Consider the following 19159-nt stretch of genomic DNA (forward strand, 5'->3'; position numbering starts at 1 on the left):
TAGAGTATTTGTATCTCCACCAGCAAAGAGTATTTGACAATTCGACGAAGCAGTATCACGTGACACCGCTTCGACCAAGGTGTGTAAGCCCTTGGCAGCTTGTAAGCACCTTGACAATTCAATAGAGTATTTGTATCTCCACCAGCAAAGAGTATTTGACAATTCGACGAAGCAGTATCACATGACACCGCTTCGACCAAGGTGTGTAAGCCCCTGCCAACTTGTGAGCACCTTGACAATTCAATAGAGTATCTGTATCTCCACCAGCAAAGAGTATTTGACAATTCGACGAAGCAGTGTCACGTAATGCTGCTTCGGTCAAGGTGTATACGCCCCTGCCAGCTTGTGAGCACCTCGACAATTCAATAGAGTATTTGTATCTCTCCACCAGCAAAGAGTATTTGACAATTCGACAAAGCAGTATCACGTGACACCACTTCGGCCAAGGTGTGTAAGCCCCTGGCAACTTGTAAGCACCTTGACAATTCAATAGAGTATTTGTATCTCCACCCGCAAAAATACGAATAACTTTATCCACCAAAGCTTAGGCAGATAGGGAGAAACCACAAAAGTTCACAAAGAAAAGAAGGGGTGACATCCTCTAAATTTTGCAGATGGATCATATGCCTTTCCCTGTTGGTCAATTTCCTGTAGGGAAAAGACATAAAAAGATACATAATAAAGAAAGTACTGATAACCCTATGTTTTTTTTACCAGAAAACTTTACTCACATAGAGTATCCTCCGCGTGAAAAGGGAGGAGAGTTGCAACAATAACAACAAGAACAATAACAAAATCAGTGTAATCCCACAAGTGGAGTCTAGGGAGAATAGTGAGTACGCAGACCTTACCCCTACCTTGTGAAGGTAGAGAAATTGTTTCCGAGCAAAAGGAGGAAAGTTGCAAGAATGCAAAAACAAGATACAATATCCAAAAGGCAGGCATACAAATTGCCACCTGAATTAAAAACAAACCCATTTTTGCTTTTTTGTTAAGAGTAAAAGATAAAGTCTACATTCTAGTGATCTTGTTCCTGCATTGCACATTGTTTATACACCACACATTGTACAGAAAATGTGACATTCACACATCATTAGGAGTAAGGAAGACTATTAATCAAAATTCAAAAATCGACATCTCATGCCGACTAGCAGTTTTTACATCCTGATAAAGTGATATGAGCTAGCATTTGCAGGTCGAAGCATCTGGTTGCAGCGTTGGTTAAACGCTACTAATGAAAATAGTATCTCGTTATTCTTAACAATAGGTCCGAGAGACCTTCGGTTCATCAGATCACTGGGAAAGAAAAGGCTTCATATTATGCTGTTGGGATAGGGAAAAGATCTTGCTCCAGAACAATTTTTTCTTTTTTGATAGGTCGATCTTGCTCTAGAACAATTCAGAGAGCAGAAACCACTGGAAACTCGTACTATGACGGAGCAGCAAAAGCTAACTGTAGTGATGAAAATCAACCACATTATTACAAGAATTGTACTTCATCCTATCTCCCTTTCATTCAAGTCTTGCCCTCAAAAATTCTAACTTTCAGCATTTCAATTTCCTCAAGCAGAATCGGTTTAGTTACTAGCTCGTTGTGCTACTATCTCTTCTCCTATGACTCTTTACTATTGCTATATTTCAATTTGCTTTACTGTTCTAACTGTGATTGCCTGAACCGAGGGTCTCTGAAAATAGCCTCTCTACCTGCATAAGGTAGGGGTAAGGTCAGCGTACACACTACCCTCCCCAGACCTCACCTGTGGGAATAAAATGGGCATGTTGCTGTTGTTGTAATTTACTCAAGCAAAAAGTGCCGTAAAGTGGAGTAATTAGGTATTCAGTACAGTAACAAAGACAAGATTTCTCCAATTGGGATAGAAACTGAAGAAGACCAAGTGCCACATAAATTACTAATAACCGAAGATGATAAAACAGGATATATAGGGAGAAAACGAATAGTGATGCAGGCAATACACTGCGATCCAAGCAAAGACTTGTATGACTTCAATCATTTGCTCAAAACTCTAACGACAGACATGTAAGCAACAGAGAATTTGGTAAGAAAATTTACACAGAAAAATTGATGATTCATCTTCTTATAATTCATCCTCTCCAGCCAGAGCTTCTCTTTTTGAAACAACACTCAAATACACATGAAGTTGAAAGTTGGAAAAGGAAATCCAATTAGAGATAAGTTGCCCATGACTCCATGAGCATCATGCCATAGGTAAAAGGTGATAGCCATGTAGATTGGTTCCCATGGTTCGATCCTTCCCAGTAAAACGCGGCGTGCTAGAATTCTGATTGATATTACGACGGACCAACCAATAAATATAGCCGACAAAATGATACATCAATTGTTAAGGAAACATGATGTATACAACAACAACATACCCATTGTATTCTCACAAGTAGGACCGGGGAGGGTAGTATGTACGCAGACCTTACCCCTACCTTGCACAGGTAGAGAGGTTGTTTCCGATAGACCCTACAGCAGTAAGGAAAAGAAATACAACAGTGAAAAAGTCATGGAAAAGAAGCAGTAACAACTAGATAGTAACAACAACAGAAGCAGAAGCAACAACAGGTAGTAATAGTGGTTAAGAACAAGACAAAACTAGACTAACACCAAAACTGCTGGTAAGGAAACATGATGTAGGAATACATTAATTAAGGAATAGAAAAATAGAAAAACTAGTCACTAGAACTCGATTAGAAACTTAAGATATTTTTTTGTAGTTGATTGACATAGTTTTACATCATATACTTCAATTAATTGCAGCTTTATCAAGTTTATAGTAATTTTTCCTGTACATTGTAAATTTCTTGCTTTTTCTTCATTTATGCTTTTCTTCACTACAACACATTTTATTTGACTTTGCAGTTAAAGCTCCTTCTTTTGGTGTTTTTCTGCTTTTCGCATTTGACAGCACTAGTACTATTAATATCGAGACAAATTCGCAAGTAATAATTTCTAAGTTTTACTGTTGGACCAAATTTGACCCGTAAAATGGGATAGAGAAAGTATAAACATATCTATCTGCTCCACGTTGCCCAACTGCAGACAGGTTCAAAAGCTAAATATCTATCTTTTTACTTTTGAACCTAGCGAGGAATTCCCATGTCCAGAAGATGAAGTAGCTGAAATAAGGATGTTGAGATGGATGTGTGGTCATACCAGGAAAGAGAGGATCAGGAATGAAGTTATTAGGGATAACGTAGGAGTGGCATCTATGGAGGACAAGTTGCAGGAGTCGAGGTTGAGATGGTTCGGACATGTGAAGAGCAGAGACATAGATGCTCCGGTCAGGAGGTATGAGAGGTTGTCCATTGCGGGGAGGAAGGGAAGGGACAGGCCTAAGAAGTATTGGGGAGATGTAGTTAGGCAGGACATGTCATTGCTCCAGCTTACTGAGGATATGACCCACGATAAAAAGGTGTGGAGAGTCGAGGATTAGGGTTATAGGTTGACAAGATAGTAGTGCGTTCCTCCTAGGCTTACCAGTAGTACTAGGATTATTTTTGTACTCCTATTAACTTATTCATGGTTCTTTACTATTACATGTGTCATTCGCGCCTGTTACCTTAATATATTTTTTGCTACTTGTTGCTTTATCTCCACTGTTCCTTGAGTCGAGGGTCTATCGGAAACAACATCTCTATCTTTATAAGGTAGGGGTAAGATTTGTGTACACTACCCTCCCAAGACCCCATTTATGGGACTACACTGGGTTTGTTGTTGTTAACCTAGCGAGAAATCATTTCTTTACTCAAAGTATAGAAAAACACCATTCTCAAGAAAACTAAGGCCGAGTCATTTGGTTAATTCACATTTACCAAGAAAAGTTTAGTCCTTTCTTCATCTATCTTCAGCATTTTACCCAATTACAAATTTTATAATTTCTTTTTAATAATAATGGTGTCGGGACCAACTTGTGCATGCCACATTCCATATGCAATCTTCATACTACCAAATAGAAGGAAAAAAGAAAAGAGGAGGCTCTAAAACCGGCCAGCAGTAGAATTTACTTGAATTAGGTCTTCAAACGTAAAGGGTAATCCTTAATCATGCAACAGATTTCAGAAAAAAGTTATGAATCAACAGCTATGCCTTTTCTTCAAAAATGCATATCTACACATATCCGTCTCCCACCAAAGTACCGATTTCTAGGCATGCCTTCACAGTAAAATTTGTTGGTTAAGACACTACCAAGAGATTCATTGTAAAAAAAACAGAGAGAGAGAGAGAACAATACCAACAATAAGGGGCACGATGAAAGCTGGAACTCGCAGAGCAGCTGTAGAGAGAGAATCCATTCTTCCGTAGCTTTCTAATATCTAGGTCTCAAGTTGCACAAAAACAGCCAACCTACAGAATACGATCACTTGTACCAGATTTTTCAATCTAAACGTTCATAAGTAGTTCTCTGGCTCTTGGAGTTCAAGAGCTGGGGATAGAAATTCCTAAGGAATGATTATCAAAGATATCGCCTTAACTGAACCTCAACCATTCTTTTAGGAAGAGGATCTTATGAAAGATGAAATTCTAACAGCTTTTCTTACCAATACCACAGAGGCATAAGCACTGCTCTTTTACCTTGAGCAGTGCTATTATTCATAGTAGGTGAATATTAACGTTAGCACTATGGTTTTTTCCATTGTCAAATAATTAACCAATATTTCTTCTATTTCTCATTTCTTCAGTCAGTTTAACAAGTCTACATCATGCATCTATACCAATGAACTACAACATGGACTGTAAGGAAGCTTCCCAACAAAAAGAACAAAACAGAAAAGCAGAATTGATGAAAATTCGTAATAACAGAAATAGTGTGCATTCGCACAAACTAGTAATAAGAGGATAACAAGAAATGCAAATACTACTTTTACCTGAATTGAAAGAATAAGACGAGTCCAAAATTTATCATAAATTACAGGGTTGTACCAATATAGGAAAAAGACAATCACCACTAAGGATCATGTACCTCCTTGCGTTGCCGAGATTAGGCAAAAGTTTGAACTCCACCGTAGGGAACAATTGTTCAAGTCTATTCATATTCAAACTGAACATCTACATGCGCATATTTCCTCATAAGCCTTACAATGAAAGATGTGAAGCTGGCTAATGTATGACATTCTTCATGCGTTTTGGTTTCTGAAACGACCCCATAGATTACCAAATTCCTCAAGTTAGGGCACCTTTCAAGTAGTCCTGCTACCCAATGCGAGAACAGGTCGCTAATCACTGTCCAGCCTAGCTCCAAGACGACCACATTTTCCAATCGAAAAGAATCTTGCAATCCATACTGAAGTGCTGTCTCTCTTAATTCATAGCTCAACGATAAATGACTTAATTGAGGAAAGCAAGCAGATATTGTCTCAATATCGACAACCTCGTCATCATCGTCAAATACAACTCCCCATAGCCTCAGTCTTCTCAGCTTTGATGATTTCGCTATCATATGATGGAACTTGGACCACATGATCGTGAAATTGCTTACGTCCACAATTTCAAGATTTTCAGTGCTCTCACCAATATCAAGATGGATGACACTAACGTCGTCAATCTTAAGGAGTTGTAATTTCCCCTTGCTAACAAGCTCAAAGACCTCGAGCGTACAATCTTTCAAATGCAGTTTCTCAAGACTATCTGCCTCAAGTGTGATTTTATCCAAACTAATGGCTTCAACATAGATATCTTTCAAAGAGTTACTACTCAGCTCCATCGTTGCCTGTGGATCAGACATAACAATGTCTAGACTGACAAGATTCAAAACCTCAACTTTCGTGCAGGCTGTAAGGAAAAGACTCAGGTCTAAAGCCGATATACTGACATAACTTAGTGAAAGAGACCTCAAGCAAGGGAATTTTTGGTAACTAGGTTCAACACCCGTGATTGTATTGTGTGCCAGAGCCAACACTTCCAGCCGCTGGCGACCACATTTTTCGAGTATATTAATGTTGGGCGTAGTCCTAACATTGTAATGTAACTGGCGCAACGTTTCTCTAGTATACATTAGCCAAGCTATCACCGGAGCAGCAGAGAACTCATCAACATCATCCATTATGATTGAAATGCACTGCAGTCCATTAGTCTGGAAAATCGTCTGAGTTATAATGATCTCAAGTCTGCTCCTTGTGAGCTCGTGATAAACCGGCCAGTCATTCGAGTTAAATGTGAGTGTATGAAGATGATTCCGCCAAGCCTCTCGCCACTTCCGACAAGTAGATGATGCAATTACAACATCCCGCGCAGCTCCGAGCCGGGACAAAATGTTCCCAATGACCTCAACAGGAAGGTACTCCATCATACCCTCAAATAAAACGACAATTTGAAAAGGGTCCCAAGAAAACAAATGCTACAATCCAAGCATCACAATTATGCAGCATATATCTCCAAACTGCATTACCATATTATCCAAGGGACACTTTTCAAGGAATCTAAATCCCAACATCTGGTTATTCTCAGTAATCTCTTAAGGGAAAGATTTTCATAAGCTAATCAAAGCCCAGATAATCTTGAGGGAAAATCAACCGAAAAATGGAATAACCAGAGACCCTTTTTAGTCAATTAGCAAATGGTAATAAAACCACACACAGATTTTCTTGACCAACCACAAGTCAGCCAAAAACCCAAATCAAGAATCTTGTTTCTCAAAAGATGGAGGAGGATACCAAGTAAAAGTTTTGACCTTTGGGGAAGTATTTGAGGAGCAAAAAATCTCAGCTTTCATATAGTTTGAGAACTGGATCGAGGTTTAAAGTGTGGTTATGGCGGAATGTGCCCTATCCCGCGAAGGAGAGGAACCTTAAATGTAAGGAATTTAGGTCAAAACTACGCTCTTTCAGCCTATCATCAATTTCCAATCCTGAGAAACCATAACAAAGCACAATAAATAACTAAATCAAGAATTTGGTTTCTCAAAAGATACAAATTTACCAAGTTAAAGTTTTGACCTTTGGTGCAATATTTGAGGAGCAAAAAATCCTCAGCTTTAACTCATCAGTTTCCAATCCTGAAAAACCATAACACAACACAATAAGTAACTAAATCAAGAATCTGGTTTCTCAAAAGATACAAAGGACACCAAGCTAAAGTTTTGACCTTTGGGGCAATAAGGAGCAAAAAAATCTCAGCTTTAAGTCATCAATTTCCAATCCTGAAAAACCATAACACAACACAATAAATAACTAAATCAAGAATCTGGTTTCTCAAAAGATACAGAGGATACCAAGTTAAAGTTTTGACCTTTGGGGCAATATTTGAGGATCAAAAAAAATCTCAGCTTTAACTCATCAATTTCAATCCTGAAAAACCATAACACAACACAATAAATAACTATACCAAAAACTGTAAAATGCAAAAATCCAAGAATTTTAAGAAGCTTACCACATGAATCATCATAGGATTATGATCAACATCAAGAATAAGAATCAATCGATCAAACAAAAACAAAAACAAAAAAGAGAAGGTACAGAGAATAGAGAGGACGAATAGAAGGAATATTGATTGGGTTTTGGGAGAGAAATGGTCAAGCCAGCATTATGGGGGTGGTGGGAGGGACAAAAGACACACACAGTGTGTGTGTTAATGTGTGAAAAGTGGGTGGCACGTGAGAATCTATGTTACTCTGGACATTCAACTGGCCAATCATAGTACACAACTATAGAAACCCACTCCTTCAATGAATGAATGTTTGTTAAATACACTTATTGATATGAATGCTTTATACTATGTTGTATTCTTTTCAACAGTCTTTTTTTCTAAAAAAAAATAATCAATATGTATTTTAAAATTTTACGTAAAAAAATTGACGAAATTTATTTTTTATTTTTCTTTAGATTGACGAAATTTTTTCCGACCAGGTATTCAATGTCTTAGTAGGCATAGTTATTTTATATCTATTCTTGAAAAAAAATTAATGAATATTCAATAAATTAGTTGAGTTATGCATAATTTAATCCGGACACCACGGATATAAAAAAATACAAAGAGAAAACAATTCGTCCAAGTGCATAATCATAGGAACTAACAAAATTAAACAAAAATGGAAATTGACGCACACCAAGGAAACTACACCTGAATGGAAAAGGATAAGAGGGGCTGATTGGAGGGTTCTTCACATTTTGAAAGATTGGATTGGTAGATGTTTTTTATTTGTGGCCTTACATAGAAAAGTCCAATCGAAAGACAAAGAAAAACTTCAAATGAATCAGCATAAGAAAGTGAAAGGCATACTCGTGACAAAATGACAGGTTTTTAACTCTAGTTGGCACAAATTACAAATAGTTATGTTCAACACTTCTACTCTCACATTACTGTACCGAACAGAAGGGAAATAGTATTTTAAATTAGTGAACAGTAAAAGGGCAGATCGGTACACTAAGCTCGTGCTATGTGTTGGGTCCGAAGAGGATCGACCACAAGAGTCTATCGTACATAGTCTTACCCTGCAATTCTACAAGAGGTTGCAGTTATGTGTGTGTATATATATATATAAGGTATTGTTTCACCCACTTCATTGACCGCTAGGACAGGATGCAAGTTCCACTGTTTAGCAGTTCCGTAACTCCGGAACTTTAAAGCAAGGATTGCCAAAAAAAAAAATATTTCCACTTCTGTAGGATCAGTAGATTATACAACTGCCATGACTGCGAATTCTCACATCCAATAGATACAATAGGAACGTATGTATTAGTATGGCATATAATTCCTGGAGAATTTTTATTTCATCCTCTGTCTATCCTAGTGAAAGTACATTATAAACATGAATATCTCAGTGAAAATCATCTCATTTTCCAGCTCCTCTACTAGCTGCTGTCATGAAAGACTCGCCACAACCACATTGCCCCTTGGAGTTGGGATTAATAAATACGAACTCAGACCTGCAAATAAGATGTTAAAATAAGTCATAAACAGCTGCGGACGCCTTATGAAACGGACAGCTTTGGACAAGTCAAAACATCGTTAAAAGATTTGTAGCAGCCATTCATAGGGCTTGCCACAACTGAGCTATTGATGCCAGAAATGTTTTGATTCTCCTCTAGACCCCCGCCCCCTGAAATCTTCAGCGCCAGCATAGCTCACAGTTACATAGTTTAGCTAACCACAATATGATCCTTAGAGAAAAACTAACCTGAACTAAAGAATCCAGAAAATGCGAAGATACAAAAGAATGCCTCCACTATCCACTAAGTCTTCGCACAAACGTTTTCTGGACTGACAACTTCATATTTCTCAAAACTATATGTATAATTGCAAATATTCCCAGCATAATTTGCAACATAGATAAACAATAATCAGATCCTAAATGACATTAGAACATTTATTAAGGTTTGTTACATGTAATTAGTATAAACTAAAGCAAAAAACCACAAAACTATACACCCTAAGAAAAATTAGCGGCAACAGGTAGGAGTTGGATGAAGCAGCAAGTAAGTGACAAAGCTGCAGAGGGGTCAAATTGTGCCATCCACTCATTGTGCGAGATTACTAATACTAAGTACCTTTCAGTGCATTTCATCCAAAATAGCAAAATGAGCCACTTTTCCACAAAATTAACAGGATTCGTACCTAAAGTGTTTGAGAGTCGGCTTAATAAAAGCAACTAGCGATACAGATATTGACAAGTAAATCCCTTACCTCAATTTATCATCTACAAAATCCATCTTGGTACCAATCACGTGCATCAGTGCCTTAGGATCAATAAGTATTTTTACTCCCTTATCTTCAATCAGCTCATCAAATTTACCCTTCTCATCTAGAATGTTCAAAGGGTTGTGATTAGAAACGAAACCACAACAAAAATCCATATAACAATCAGTTTGAAGTTGTATAACAACATTAGAATCCCCCAACGCCATAGGCTGATTAGTCTTGCTGATGGATTTTTTTGTGTGCATACAACATGGAATAGACTCAAAGGAGAGAGCTCAATAAAAAACCAAATTGTAAAATAAGCAAATTAACCTGACACTTCAAGCCCCCCCCCCCCCCAAAAAAAAAAAAAAAAAGGTAAGTGACAATTTGCAACAATGTTATCAATAAGAGCATAGAAGAACTAAGGTTTGTGATGGCACAAGGATAAACCAATTTAAAGCATGAACTTCAGTAAAGAAAGGTGCAAATAGGAATAAAATAAACATATAGGAACTGATATAAACACAAAGTCACAAACAAACACTTATAATAGGAACTGATACTGCTATTACATGAAACACGTGAAATAAAATTCATACAGATTAAGTTAACAATCATTTCAAATTTATGATCTGATGCAAAATGCAGTTAAATTACAATTCAAGATTAACGAATAATTTCTTATAAATTTCTTCTATATTCCTAAGTTCATAACGTTTTACAATTAATATACCACTTTGCCAGTTATTTTGATTTTTTGATGTTCTACTCTTTCAGAGGCCACAAATTAAGCAGATTTATACCTACGTTAAGCTTGTCAATGAGAATAAGACATTAGTGCCTTGCTGCCTGCATGCACTTAACGCCACTTAAATGACGGAGACACCTGACCTGCGTTACACCTATACTTAAAGAGTTTACATGTGCCTCAAGCAAACCTTTAAATCCACTAGTTCGCAAACAAATGAAGAAGCACATTTTTCATGCAAGTATTAATTCCAGGGCAAAATTCACATAATATTGGAGGCAGAATTCACTCCTCCCATCGACCCACGTTTTGGTTAGGTGGGGGGGGGGGGAGGTATTTGCATGATTTGCTAAGTTTGTAGACGATAATAGTCATAAACTGAGAAGAAATAAGTTTGAAAGCCACTCTAAAGTGCAAGGTAAAAATATGATATAATTGAACATGCTTTATGAAAGTCTAAAGACTTTTTAGTCAGTGAAAACAACTCGAAATGAAATTAAGTTATTGACATTCTTGACATGGATGAAAATTATCAGCACTAAATGAAGTCATGAAAGTCCTCTTAAATGTTTTACCATAACACATGATCCATTATGATTTTTTTAATCTCAAATAATATGTTATAGTAACCGGCAAATATAGGTCCTGGGCAATCTTTAATAACAGTAAAATCCTTAGACCACAAAATATTGCGGATCAACTAAGGAGGGAGAGGGTGCACAGGCACCAGTAAACCTCGGGGAACATTCTCTCTATATATATATGTGTGTGTGTAATAATACCATATATGGACAATGTAAATAGCAACATGTCTGTTCAAAGCGGTGTAGCACCTGGAACCTCCATATCATGGATTTGCCTTTGATTGATAGCTCATAGTTATGATTATTAATCATCAGATAGACTTGCTATCTGCCAGAAACGGAACAAAGACAAATTGGTTACGATATAGGACCTATTTTAGAGCAAATTGGGAAGCATTCTTATCTCCAGAGCAGTGTTTTAAAAGGTGTAGGCGTAAGGCGACGCGTTTTACATATGCCTCAGCGAGGCGTAAGCCCCGAGGCACGGGGCGTAAGCCCCATAGATATTTAAAATTTTAATATTTTATAAAATAATATAATTACAACAAATATTTATAAACAAGTAAAATTACATAAAAATTGAAGAAAACTATAAATATATAGATAGATAGGTAGGTAGGTAGGTAGATAGATGTGCTCCATCCCAACAAAAAACTAGTCAAAACAATCTATTATACGCTACTTACAAGCACAAGTAACTTGAGTCTAAAAGAATAAAGTTTTCTACATGGAGGAACAAAAAGGATGATTAACCTACAATTTGAACTTTGAACTTGCTGCTATGAAGGAGAATGAAGTTCTCTTCGTATTTGTAAAAAAAAAAAAAAATCGTTGCTTTTGGGAGATATTAACAGACTAGCGGACAAGATAAAGAAATTGGAAAGACCATGAATTAGGGCTTCAATCAATAAAAAGGTCTTAACTTTTAAATTTAAGACATTTCAGTTCCTTTTTAAAACTTTTGAGTAATTACCAAGCTGACTTTTGAGAATTTAAGTATTATATGAAGGACTTATTCAACAAATTTTGTTTTAATTTGAAAAAATCTCTGGGGCTTGCACCTCAAACGCCCGGGCGTACACCCCGAACGCCCCGAATTGCAAGGCATATGCCTCTTGAGACTTTCGCCCCACACCATCGCCTGGGGGCGTTTTTGGTGCGCCTGGGGCACACCCCGAAAACGCCTTTTAAAGCACTGCTCCAGAGAAATCAAGGCCAAAACTCAGATTCTATCATGTGCTCTTCTATATAAGTTGTTTTTTTATGTCGTTTGTTCTGTTCCCTATATTGTATATATTGTTCTTGAGTTTTTACAGCGAAATCAATTGTGCCATGGAAGTTGGGAATTTTGAAAGTCCGGTCCTATAGGAAACAAGAAGTTAATGACTTATTAAGCATACGTTGTTTCTAATGTCGAGAAACACAAGGAAGCTATGCTAGTTGATCACAACAGTCTAGAAACCCCTTATCAAACAGAGCAAGTACCGTTGAAGGAGCATAATTAGTATAAAAATAAAAAAGATAAAAGGTTGAGCATAAATTAGAAAGATTCAGTTACATGCTTTTCCTCAGCAAATTTCATTCTTTTATTTGATTGATAAATATTTTGCAAATCAAGAAAACTTGGTCAGCAGATTTACATCTCAAAAGGAAAATGTAATGCGCTATTTGAAACAAAAAAGGCAAATGCCAATGCTCTCCTATCTCACATAAAAAGGAAAAACAAGAATACCTAATTCTCCTTTGGCACTTCGATTTCATGAAATTCTTGCTTCACAATTTGCTAGTTGGAAATAAAAATTTTACCAATAAACCAATATTTCTAATATATTCCATTTGGAATCTTTTACAAAATCAAAATGCTGTATTTCAAAATTCCTGTAGGGCCCTCATGAATTTCTTCTAGAGCGCGTGCTGTAATCTTGATGGATTTTGTCATTCCATCATGCATTAATTATGACCAGGACTGCTACTATTAACATGTAACCAATCTTGGAAGCTCACAAAATACAATGATTGTAAGCGATAAAAACGAGGTTGGTGACTTCAATTAAACACATCGAACCAAGGAGTCCACAGGCTGCAACTGCACTCCTATCATCTTTCCAACCAACAAGAAAGGACCTCTCGACTGAACAAGGTGAGTTATCTGAGTTTTCTCTTCTCAGCATTCTAACGATCCTCCAAATGAAATCTAGGGTATTTTAGAATGTAACTGAATTATTGATCTCCTTTTGCTAAGAATGCTTTGCTTTCTTTTTCTGATTAATGCCCATTTTACGATTTCTTTTTTACAATCTTTGTTGGATAAGACACAGGATCTCTCCTTTCGTTTATTCACTTTTTTACCATATTTCTCCAAATGTGACTTTAATTCTTAATGAATGATATCTCCTACATCTCAACATGTTTTCATGATAACCTTAGATCATGCTTTCCATCAATATATACATTCACGCCCCAGCCAAACGACAACCCTAGCGTAGGCTTTTCCAATATGAAAATCCACAATATAGATCCTATACAATTGGCAAGATCTCCTTCTTTAACTACCAAAGGCAACTCTTTATTATCAATTACAGGATATTGATAAAATTCCTTGCTCAATCTATCTTACACTCAATTGGTATGTGCATCTAGGGTTTTAATATTCTATATAATCTTTTTTGAGAATTTTTAATATTCTACATATTCACCACCAAAAAGAGTGGTGGAATGCTAAAGCTTCCTACACATTTAACCGGATATCTTGGATCGAGTCCTGAAAATGGAGTCCCCTTTGGTATGGAACGCTAACACCCCCCACCCCCCACCCCCCAAAACAAACAAATAAAGGGCTTCAAACAAAAAATATTCAGCAAATTCTTGCTTCGAAGGCTTCAATCTTGTTGGTGGTGGGAATGGTTTCTCAACATTTTTGTGCATAACTTCTATGCTTCCCCGTGTTTTGTTCTTTTTTTCTTTTTCAGGTTGGCCAATGAAAATTCCAGGATAGAAGGAATTTTTGCTCCTAGTGTTCTGATTTGCTTTCTCTGATTAAAGTATTTAAATTATTTACTTCCCCAATTGCCAGAGCTATTCAAGGAAGCCAGCTTATAAACCTCCCTTCCTATTGAGAAATAACTTAATGTTATATCTAGCCATTAATGAATGTGATACGCATATTTATAAAAAATTGTATGTGATACTCATATTCTGTCTGCACCACTATCTTATATGCTGTCCTTGTTCCTTTTTTCTTATTGTTATCTTTTAAAATTATATTTACTGCACTGCCTTTTATTCTTTTCATTGGTTAAGCGTATTATCACCCATTGATTATCTTCAGATTACAATTACAAAAATATTTACATCATTTCATATTTTTCTACTAGTTTTACTTGGGTTGGAAAAAAAACAAAGGACTTAGAGCCACGAGGGGGCAAAAATGACCATCAAAGGAAAACCTTAAATTCTTACCTCAAGCATCAAGTTCTTAAGCAAAAGTAGTAGTTACACAAAAAAAAGGGGGCTGCCCGATGCACTAAGCTCCCGCTATGCGCGAGGTCCGGGGAAGGGCCGGCCCACAATACAAATGGTCTATTGTACATAGCATTTCTGCAAGATATTGTTTTCACGGTTCGAATCCGTGACCTCCTGGTCACATGATAGCAACTTTACACAAATTCCCTTAAATTTCCCATATTTAAGTGTTTCATTTCTGTGAAAGCTACAGAACAGTTTTGTGGACTCCATCATGAAGTAAAATTTACTTCAAAATGTTACACATTCCTGTTTGTTCCTCTTTTTTTCTTTGGCGTTTGTTTTTTGCGCCTTAGTGCTTTTCTTTGGGAAGGAGCTAGGCAGAGGTATTACCTTATTAAATGCCATTCAAGTTCTTTAAAGTAGCTTACATCATATCACTTGAATAGCCCATTGATGCCAACTTCTTTATTCCTCTACACCTAACACGAAAACTCAATAATCCACTCGATGATCATCACAAATGCGAAGCTTGAACAAAGTTTAGGATGCCTGACACAAATGGACCCAAATGTAGCTTATGCGTCAAAATTCAAATGCATTTAGCTCAAAAAGAACAAAGCTGTAGCAAGGGCATATTATGAGCCTAAATCTGCTCTGTCAGTACTATGTAAGCAGATCGAGGTTCTTCTATTTTCTTGATGGTTAGCAATGAGCTCCTTCTTAGCATTTATATAAGAAAGAGTAAAAATATCATCTTATAACCAGACAGTGACACAACCAAAAGTTTTGCAATCTATTGCATTATTCCTGCAAGAAAATGCTTCATAATGAGTACACTTTTCCCTACTTCACTACAGATGGACCTACCGGGCCCCATAGTGTATACAGTTTGGTCTCAAGAACAGCTGTACGAGTTACTTAAACTGTTGTCGGAGGTGATCAATAAAGATTATATATGGGGATCCACATTCAGAGAGGAAAGCTGGGAGTTCGTAAATGAGCAGATACGGAGAAAGCATCCACACTTTACGGTTGGTCGTATGAAGGCAAAACTAAGACATCTCAAGAGAAAATACAGGTTATTTTCAACTTTATTGGCCAGCAGAGGAGTCCAATGGGATAGAAGGACTAATGCAGTATGTACCCCTGAAGAGGTGTGGGCAGAATATGTCATGGTAAGCCGTGTTTCTGCTTCACTACACTGATATAGAAGGATCAACCTAACGAAGAAGAACCATATCAAGAACATCACTTATCACACAAGTACAAAAATGCTTTTTTTTAAACTACTGATCAAAGAGATATATTCTACTTGACATTAAAGGAAGTAGAGAACTACTGATCATAGACAAAAAATTTAAAACTCATGGGGGGGGGGGGGAGACTAGCTTCATGCCTGCTATTAACTATTTTCTCTCTTTTGACAATAAAAAAATAATAATAATAATAAACTTAGTCCCTGTCAACTGACCCACTTCATATGCCAAATTGTGTTGTAGGCATATCCACTGGGAAACCAATTCCGTAACAAAGGCATTCAGCCAAGGCTTTTTGATGCCATGCGTGACGTCTTTGAAAGTGGAGTTGCAATAATGGATGAGGATTATTAAACAAGGTTCTTCTCAAGACGAAAGGTGTTAGTATTATCATGTTTTACCATCTGCCAGAGTTATATCGATGATCATAGTTTGTCCAGTCTAAACACTATTTACTGTAACTTCTCCTTATGTCTTGAATTATAACATCAGCTGGATCTTTTACGCAGAGTACAGAGAGTATTCCATTTTCATTAGATTAATTTCCTGCTATAACTGTTTAACGGATAAATAAATGACTAAATCACTGCATCCATGGGTGTAGCCTATCAGTCAATAAAGTCCATGAAAATCATGGAAGAGCAGAGTTCATCCAGCAGAGGCAAATACTAGTAGGTAATTTCTTCCAATCTGCCTCAGCCGGGGGCGGACCCATGTTGTATCAAGTGGGTTCAATTGAACCCGCTTCGGCCAATTTTTTTGTTAATTATATGTGTAAATTATAGTGACAAACGGATATGTAGATAAAATGAATCCGCTTGCACCAACAAGTAATGTCAGCTCGATGGTCAAGAGGGGTCATTTATGGCAGAGGGCGTGAGTTCGAATCTCATATGCCATGTACTTTACTTTTCGGAAATCAACGGGATGCACACACTGCACATGTTTGCACAGTACAAGGGTACCCTTCTCCCTGTATTACTGTGACTATTATTAATTTAGTTCAATCTGCTAATATGCTAAAATTGTTAGGTTATTTTTCCTTTTGAATTTTATTATTTGTCATTTGTCATATAGAAGTTGTTTTAATTGTTATAATTATTTTATTGTTTGTAAATAATACTTAGCTTTTAGAAGTTATATTTGTGAGAAATTGTGTATTTAGTGTCTAATATTTTACTTTAGCACTTTTATGTTATAAAGTTGCGTTTTTTTTCTTCTTCTTTTCTGCAATTAGTTCTTTTAAAATTTATTTACTGTTTTATTAAATTGTGTATTTATTTCTTTATTGTTCAAGTAAATTGTCTGTTAATTTTAGTTCTTATTTTTTTTATATTTATGGTGTTTCAAAATTATTAGATTGCTGTTGTATTAACTTATCTTTTGAGTAAAACATAAGAAAATTGAAGGCTTTAAAGGAAAATTTATAGTCTTATAACGGGTTAAAAGTTGACACACACACACACATCCGAAAGTTACTTTATGTTAAACAGTAATTCCTATTTTTGACTAGTATCTCACCTAATGTTATTGTATCTACTGAACCCGCTTGGATAAAATCTTGGGCCCGCCACTGGCCTCAGCCTTGTTGGGTTGAGTTATCCAGCACATGTACTGTAGGGAGGTATCAGCTACCCAATGGAATAGTCAAAGAGCACAGACACCACCATTATTAAGTAAATGACTATCATAGTGTTTCAACATGTTCTTGTTTAATATACTTTCTTCTAAAACTTCTAATATTTCTAATACGTTTTATTCTTCTAATATTTTTTATTTGTATTTGCATAATATTGGCATAAGATAGAATTTAATAGTATGGTAACGTGGTGGTTGTTGTTGATGACTAGCAGTAGGATCACATTTACAAAACTAACATACTAAGCTCTAAAAAGATCGGCACCTAAGTCCTGAATTCGTCTTTGGAAACCTACGCCAAGTATTCAACATCTCTAACTTCAAACAAAATTAAGACCAAATTTTGGCTTTCAAACAAAATTAAGACCAAATTTTGGCAAAATGAAAGCTGATGTATTGGTATTGCAACACAAAAGATAAACATCCAATTTTGAACATAGAAATTTCACCATACAGTATAAAATAAGATAATTTTACCGGCGTAATTGAGGGTGTAGGATAAGCCGTTGCAGCCACGAGCTTTAACGCCGAGCTTAAGGAAAGGGCGCTGCCTTTGCTGAAGGAGATTGCTTATTCTAGCTGCGGCGGCGTCTGTAAGAGTTATGGCCTGCCGCCGCACTGCATTCCCGATTCTCTCCGCCGCCTTTGCCACCACCGGCGACGCCATCGATCCCGTTTTCCAGGTCGCAAAATGGAATAGATCCTGTTTTTCGTTGTTAGAAGTTGCTTTTGAATATTTAGGGGCTATAAATATATTTTTCTGATATTTCTGGGGTTTGTTATGAATTAAACAACACTATAACCGCCTCCAAAATAAATTGCGTAATCGGTCTAACTTCTAATTTCCCAAAAGGGAAATTTTGCACTTTTCGTCCTTCATAATTCGTACATTTTAATTGTGGTCCTTGTATTTCCTTTATTAAGCACATTGAGTTTCTTAAGCTTTCTCGAGATGAAAAAGATAACTCAACAATAACAACCACCTAGTAAAATCCCACAAGTGGCGTCTGGATAGAGTAGTATATAGGTACACCTTACCCCTATTCGAAGAAATAGAGAAGTTATTTCCGAACTCATTTGAGGAAAATAATGGTGAAGCGACGTATAGGAAAGTTATGGTTAAAATTGCAATTGTAAGTATGAGTGTTTGGGGATCTTGGTTTTGGCTTTTTATATTTTTATGATATTTTTGGGGTTTATTATGAATTAAATAATATTATAATCGTACTAATTTTTCAAAAGGAAAAAATTACACTTTTAGTCCCTCATTATTCATAAATTCTAATTTTGGTCTTTGTATTTCCTCACTAAAGGTATTTAACCTTCATAATTGAATTGTATTTTGGTTCCTTTACGTATTTTTTTTATGTATGAAGTATGTTATGTTTGGAATATTTATAAAGTATATTACCATCAAATATGGAGCACAATACAAGCTAAACATAATACATGGGCAATTAAGTGGTGGAAGGGTTAATTATTATGGTAAATGGGTGAATATTCATAAGCAGACGGATCAAAAATGCATATTTCAATTGATTGAAAATTAAATGTAAATAGTCAGATTTCACAAGGACTAAAATCAAAATTTATCAACAATCGAGGGACCAAAAAGCGTCATTAACCATTTTTCAAAGCATAGAGAGTACATTACGAGGTAAGAGTATATGACTCAAGAGAATGTGCAAATAAATTATTTATTTATTTAAGTTAGATAAATTGTTAGTGCAAAGATTTTGTACACATTAGTGTAACTTAACATATCATGAAAAATTAAATATCATATTTATTATATTACTAATTTATATTTAGCGTAAAAAATGATCTA

The 19159-nt window shown here is 36.3% G+C and overlaps 2 protein-coding genes across 8 annotated transcripts; both read right to left on the bottom strand.

Moving 5' to 3' along the window:
• Nucleotides 1–1927: 1927 nt before the first annotated feature.
• LOC107782671 (F-box/LRR-repeat protein At1g67190) lies at nt 1928–7720 on the bottom strand. Of its 7 annotated transcripts, XR_012695332.1 has the most exons (9): nt 7391–7720; nt 7250–7308; nt 7106–7160; nt 6958–7016; nt 4986–6869; nt 4257–4369; nt 4030–4177; nt 2395–2488; nt 1928–2300 (listed from the first exon to the last, which is right to left on the bottom strand). XR_012695332.1 is itself a non-coding variant. In XM_075222500.1 (5 exons), exon 5 carries the CDS (start codon nt 6309–6311, stop codon nt 5049–5051), a length of 1263 nt encoding a protein of 420 aa, XP_075078601.1. In that variant the 5' UTR covers nt 6312–6869; nt 6958–7016; nt 7106–7160; nt 7250–7308; nt 7391–7720; the 3' UTR covers nt 4794–5048. The 7 variants fall into 7 exon arrangements, 1 of the variants encoding a protein (XP_075078601.1); XR_012695331.1 differs by lacking the exon at nt 4030–4177; XR_012695329.1 differs by having other exon boundaries at nt 1928–2488.
• An 872-nt stretch (nt 7721–8592) lies between these two features.
• Nucleotides 8593–18102, bottom strand: LOC107782673 (iron-sulfur assembly protein IscA-like 1, mitochondrial). Its single transcript, XM_016603591.2, has 3 exons — nt 17809–18102; nt 9644–9761; nt 8593–8886 (listed from the first exon to the last, which is right to left on the bottom strand). Exons 1-3 carry the CDS (start codon nt 17996–17998, stop codon nt 8793–8795), a joined length of 402 nt encoding a protein of 133 aa, XP_016459077.1. The 5' UTR covers nt 17999–18102; the 3' UTR covers nt 8593–8792.
• Between the last annotated feature and the right edge of the window lie 1057 nt (nt 18103–19159).

The sequence above is a fragment of the Nicotiana tabacum genome, chromosome 10, assembly GCF_000715075.1.
Source record: "Nicotiana tabacum cultivar K326 chromosome 10, ASM71507v2, whole genome shotgun sequence".
Lineage (NCBI taxonomy): Eukaryota > Viridiplantae > Streptophyta > Magnoliopsida > Solanales > Solanaceae > Nicotiana > Nicotiana tabacum.

What these genes read in the sequence shown, in the direction of transcription:
- LOC107782671 (XM_075222500.1), bottom strand. Translation starts at nt 6,311, where the DNA reads ATGATGGAGTACCTTCCTGTTGAGGTCATTGGGAACATTTTGTCCCGG.
- LOC107782673 (XM_016603591.2), bottom strand. Translation starts at nt 17,998, where the DNA reads ATGGCGTCGCCGGTGGTGGCAAAGGCGGCGGAGAGAATCGGGAATGCA. An exon ending in CTACACCCTCAATTACGCCG is followed by an intron (nt 9,762 to 17,808) that starts GTAAAATTATCT and finishes TGAACATTCTAG; the next exon opens with ATGAGAAGGGTAAATTTGAT. An exon ending in TTTGTAGATGATAAATTGAG is followed by an intron (nt 8,887 to 9,643) that starts GTAAGGGATTTA and finishes TCTTATTTGCAG; the next exon opens with GTCTGAGTTCGTATTTATTA.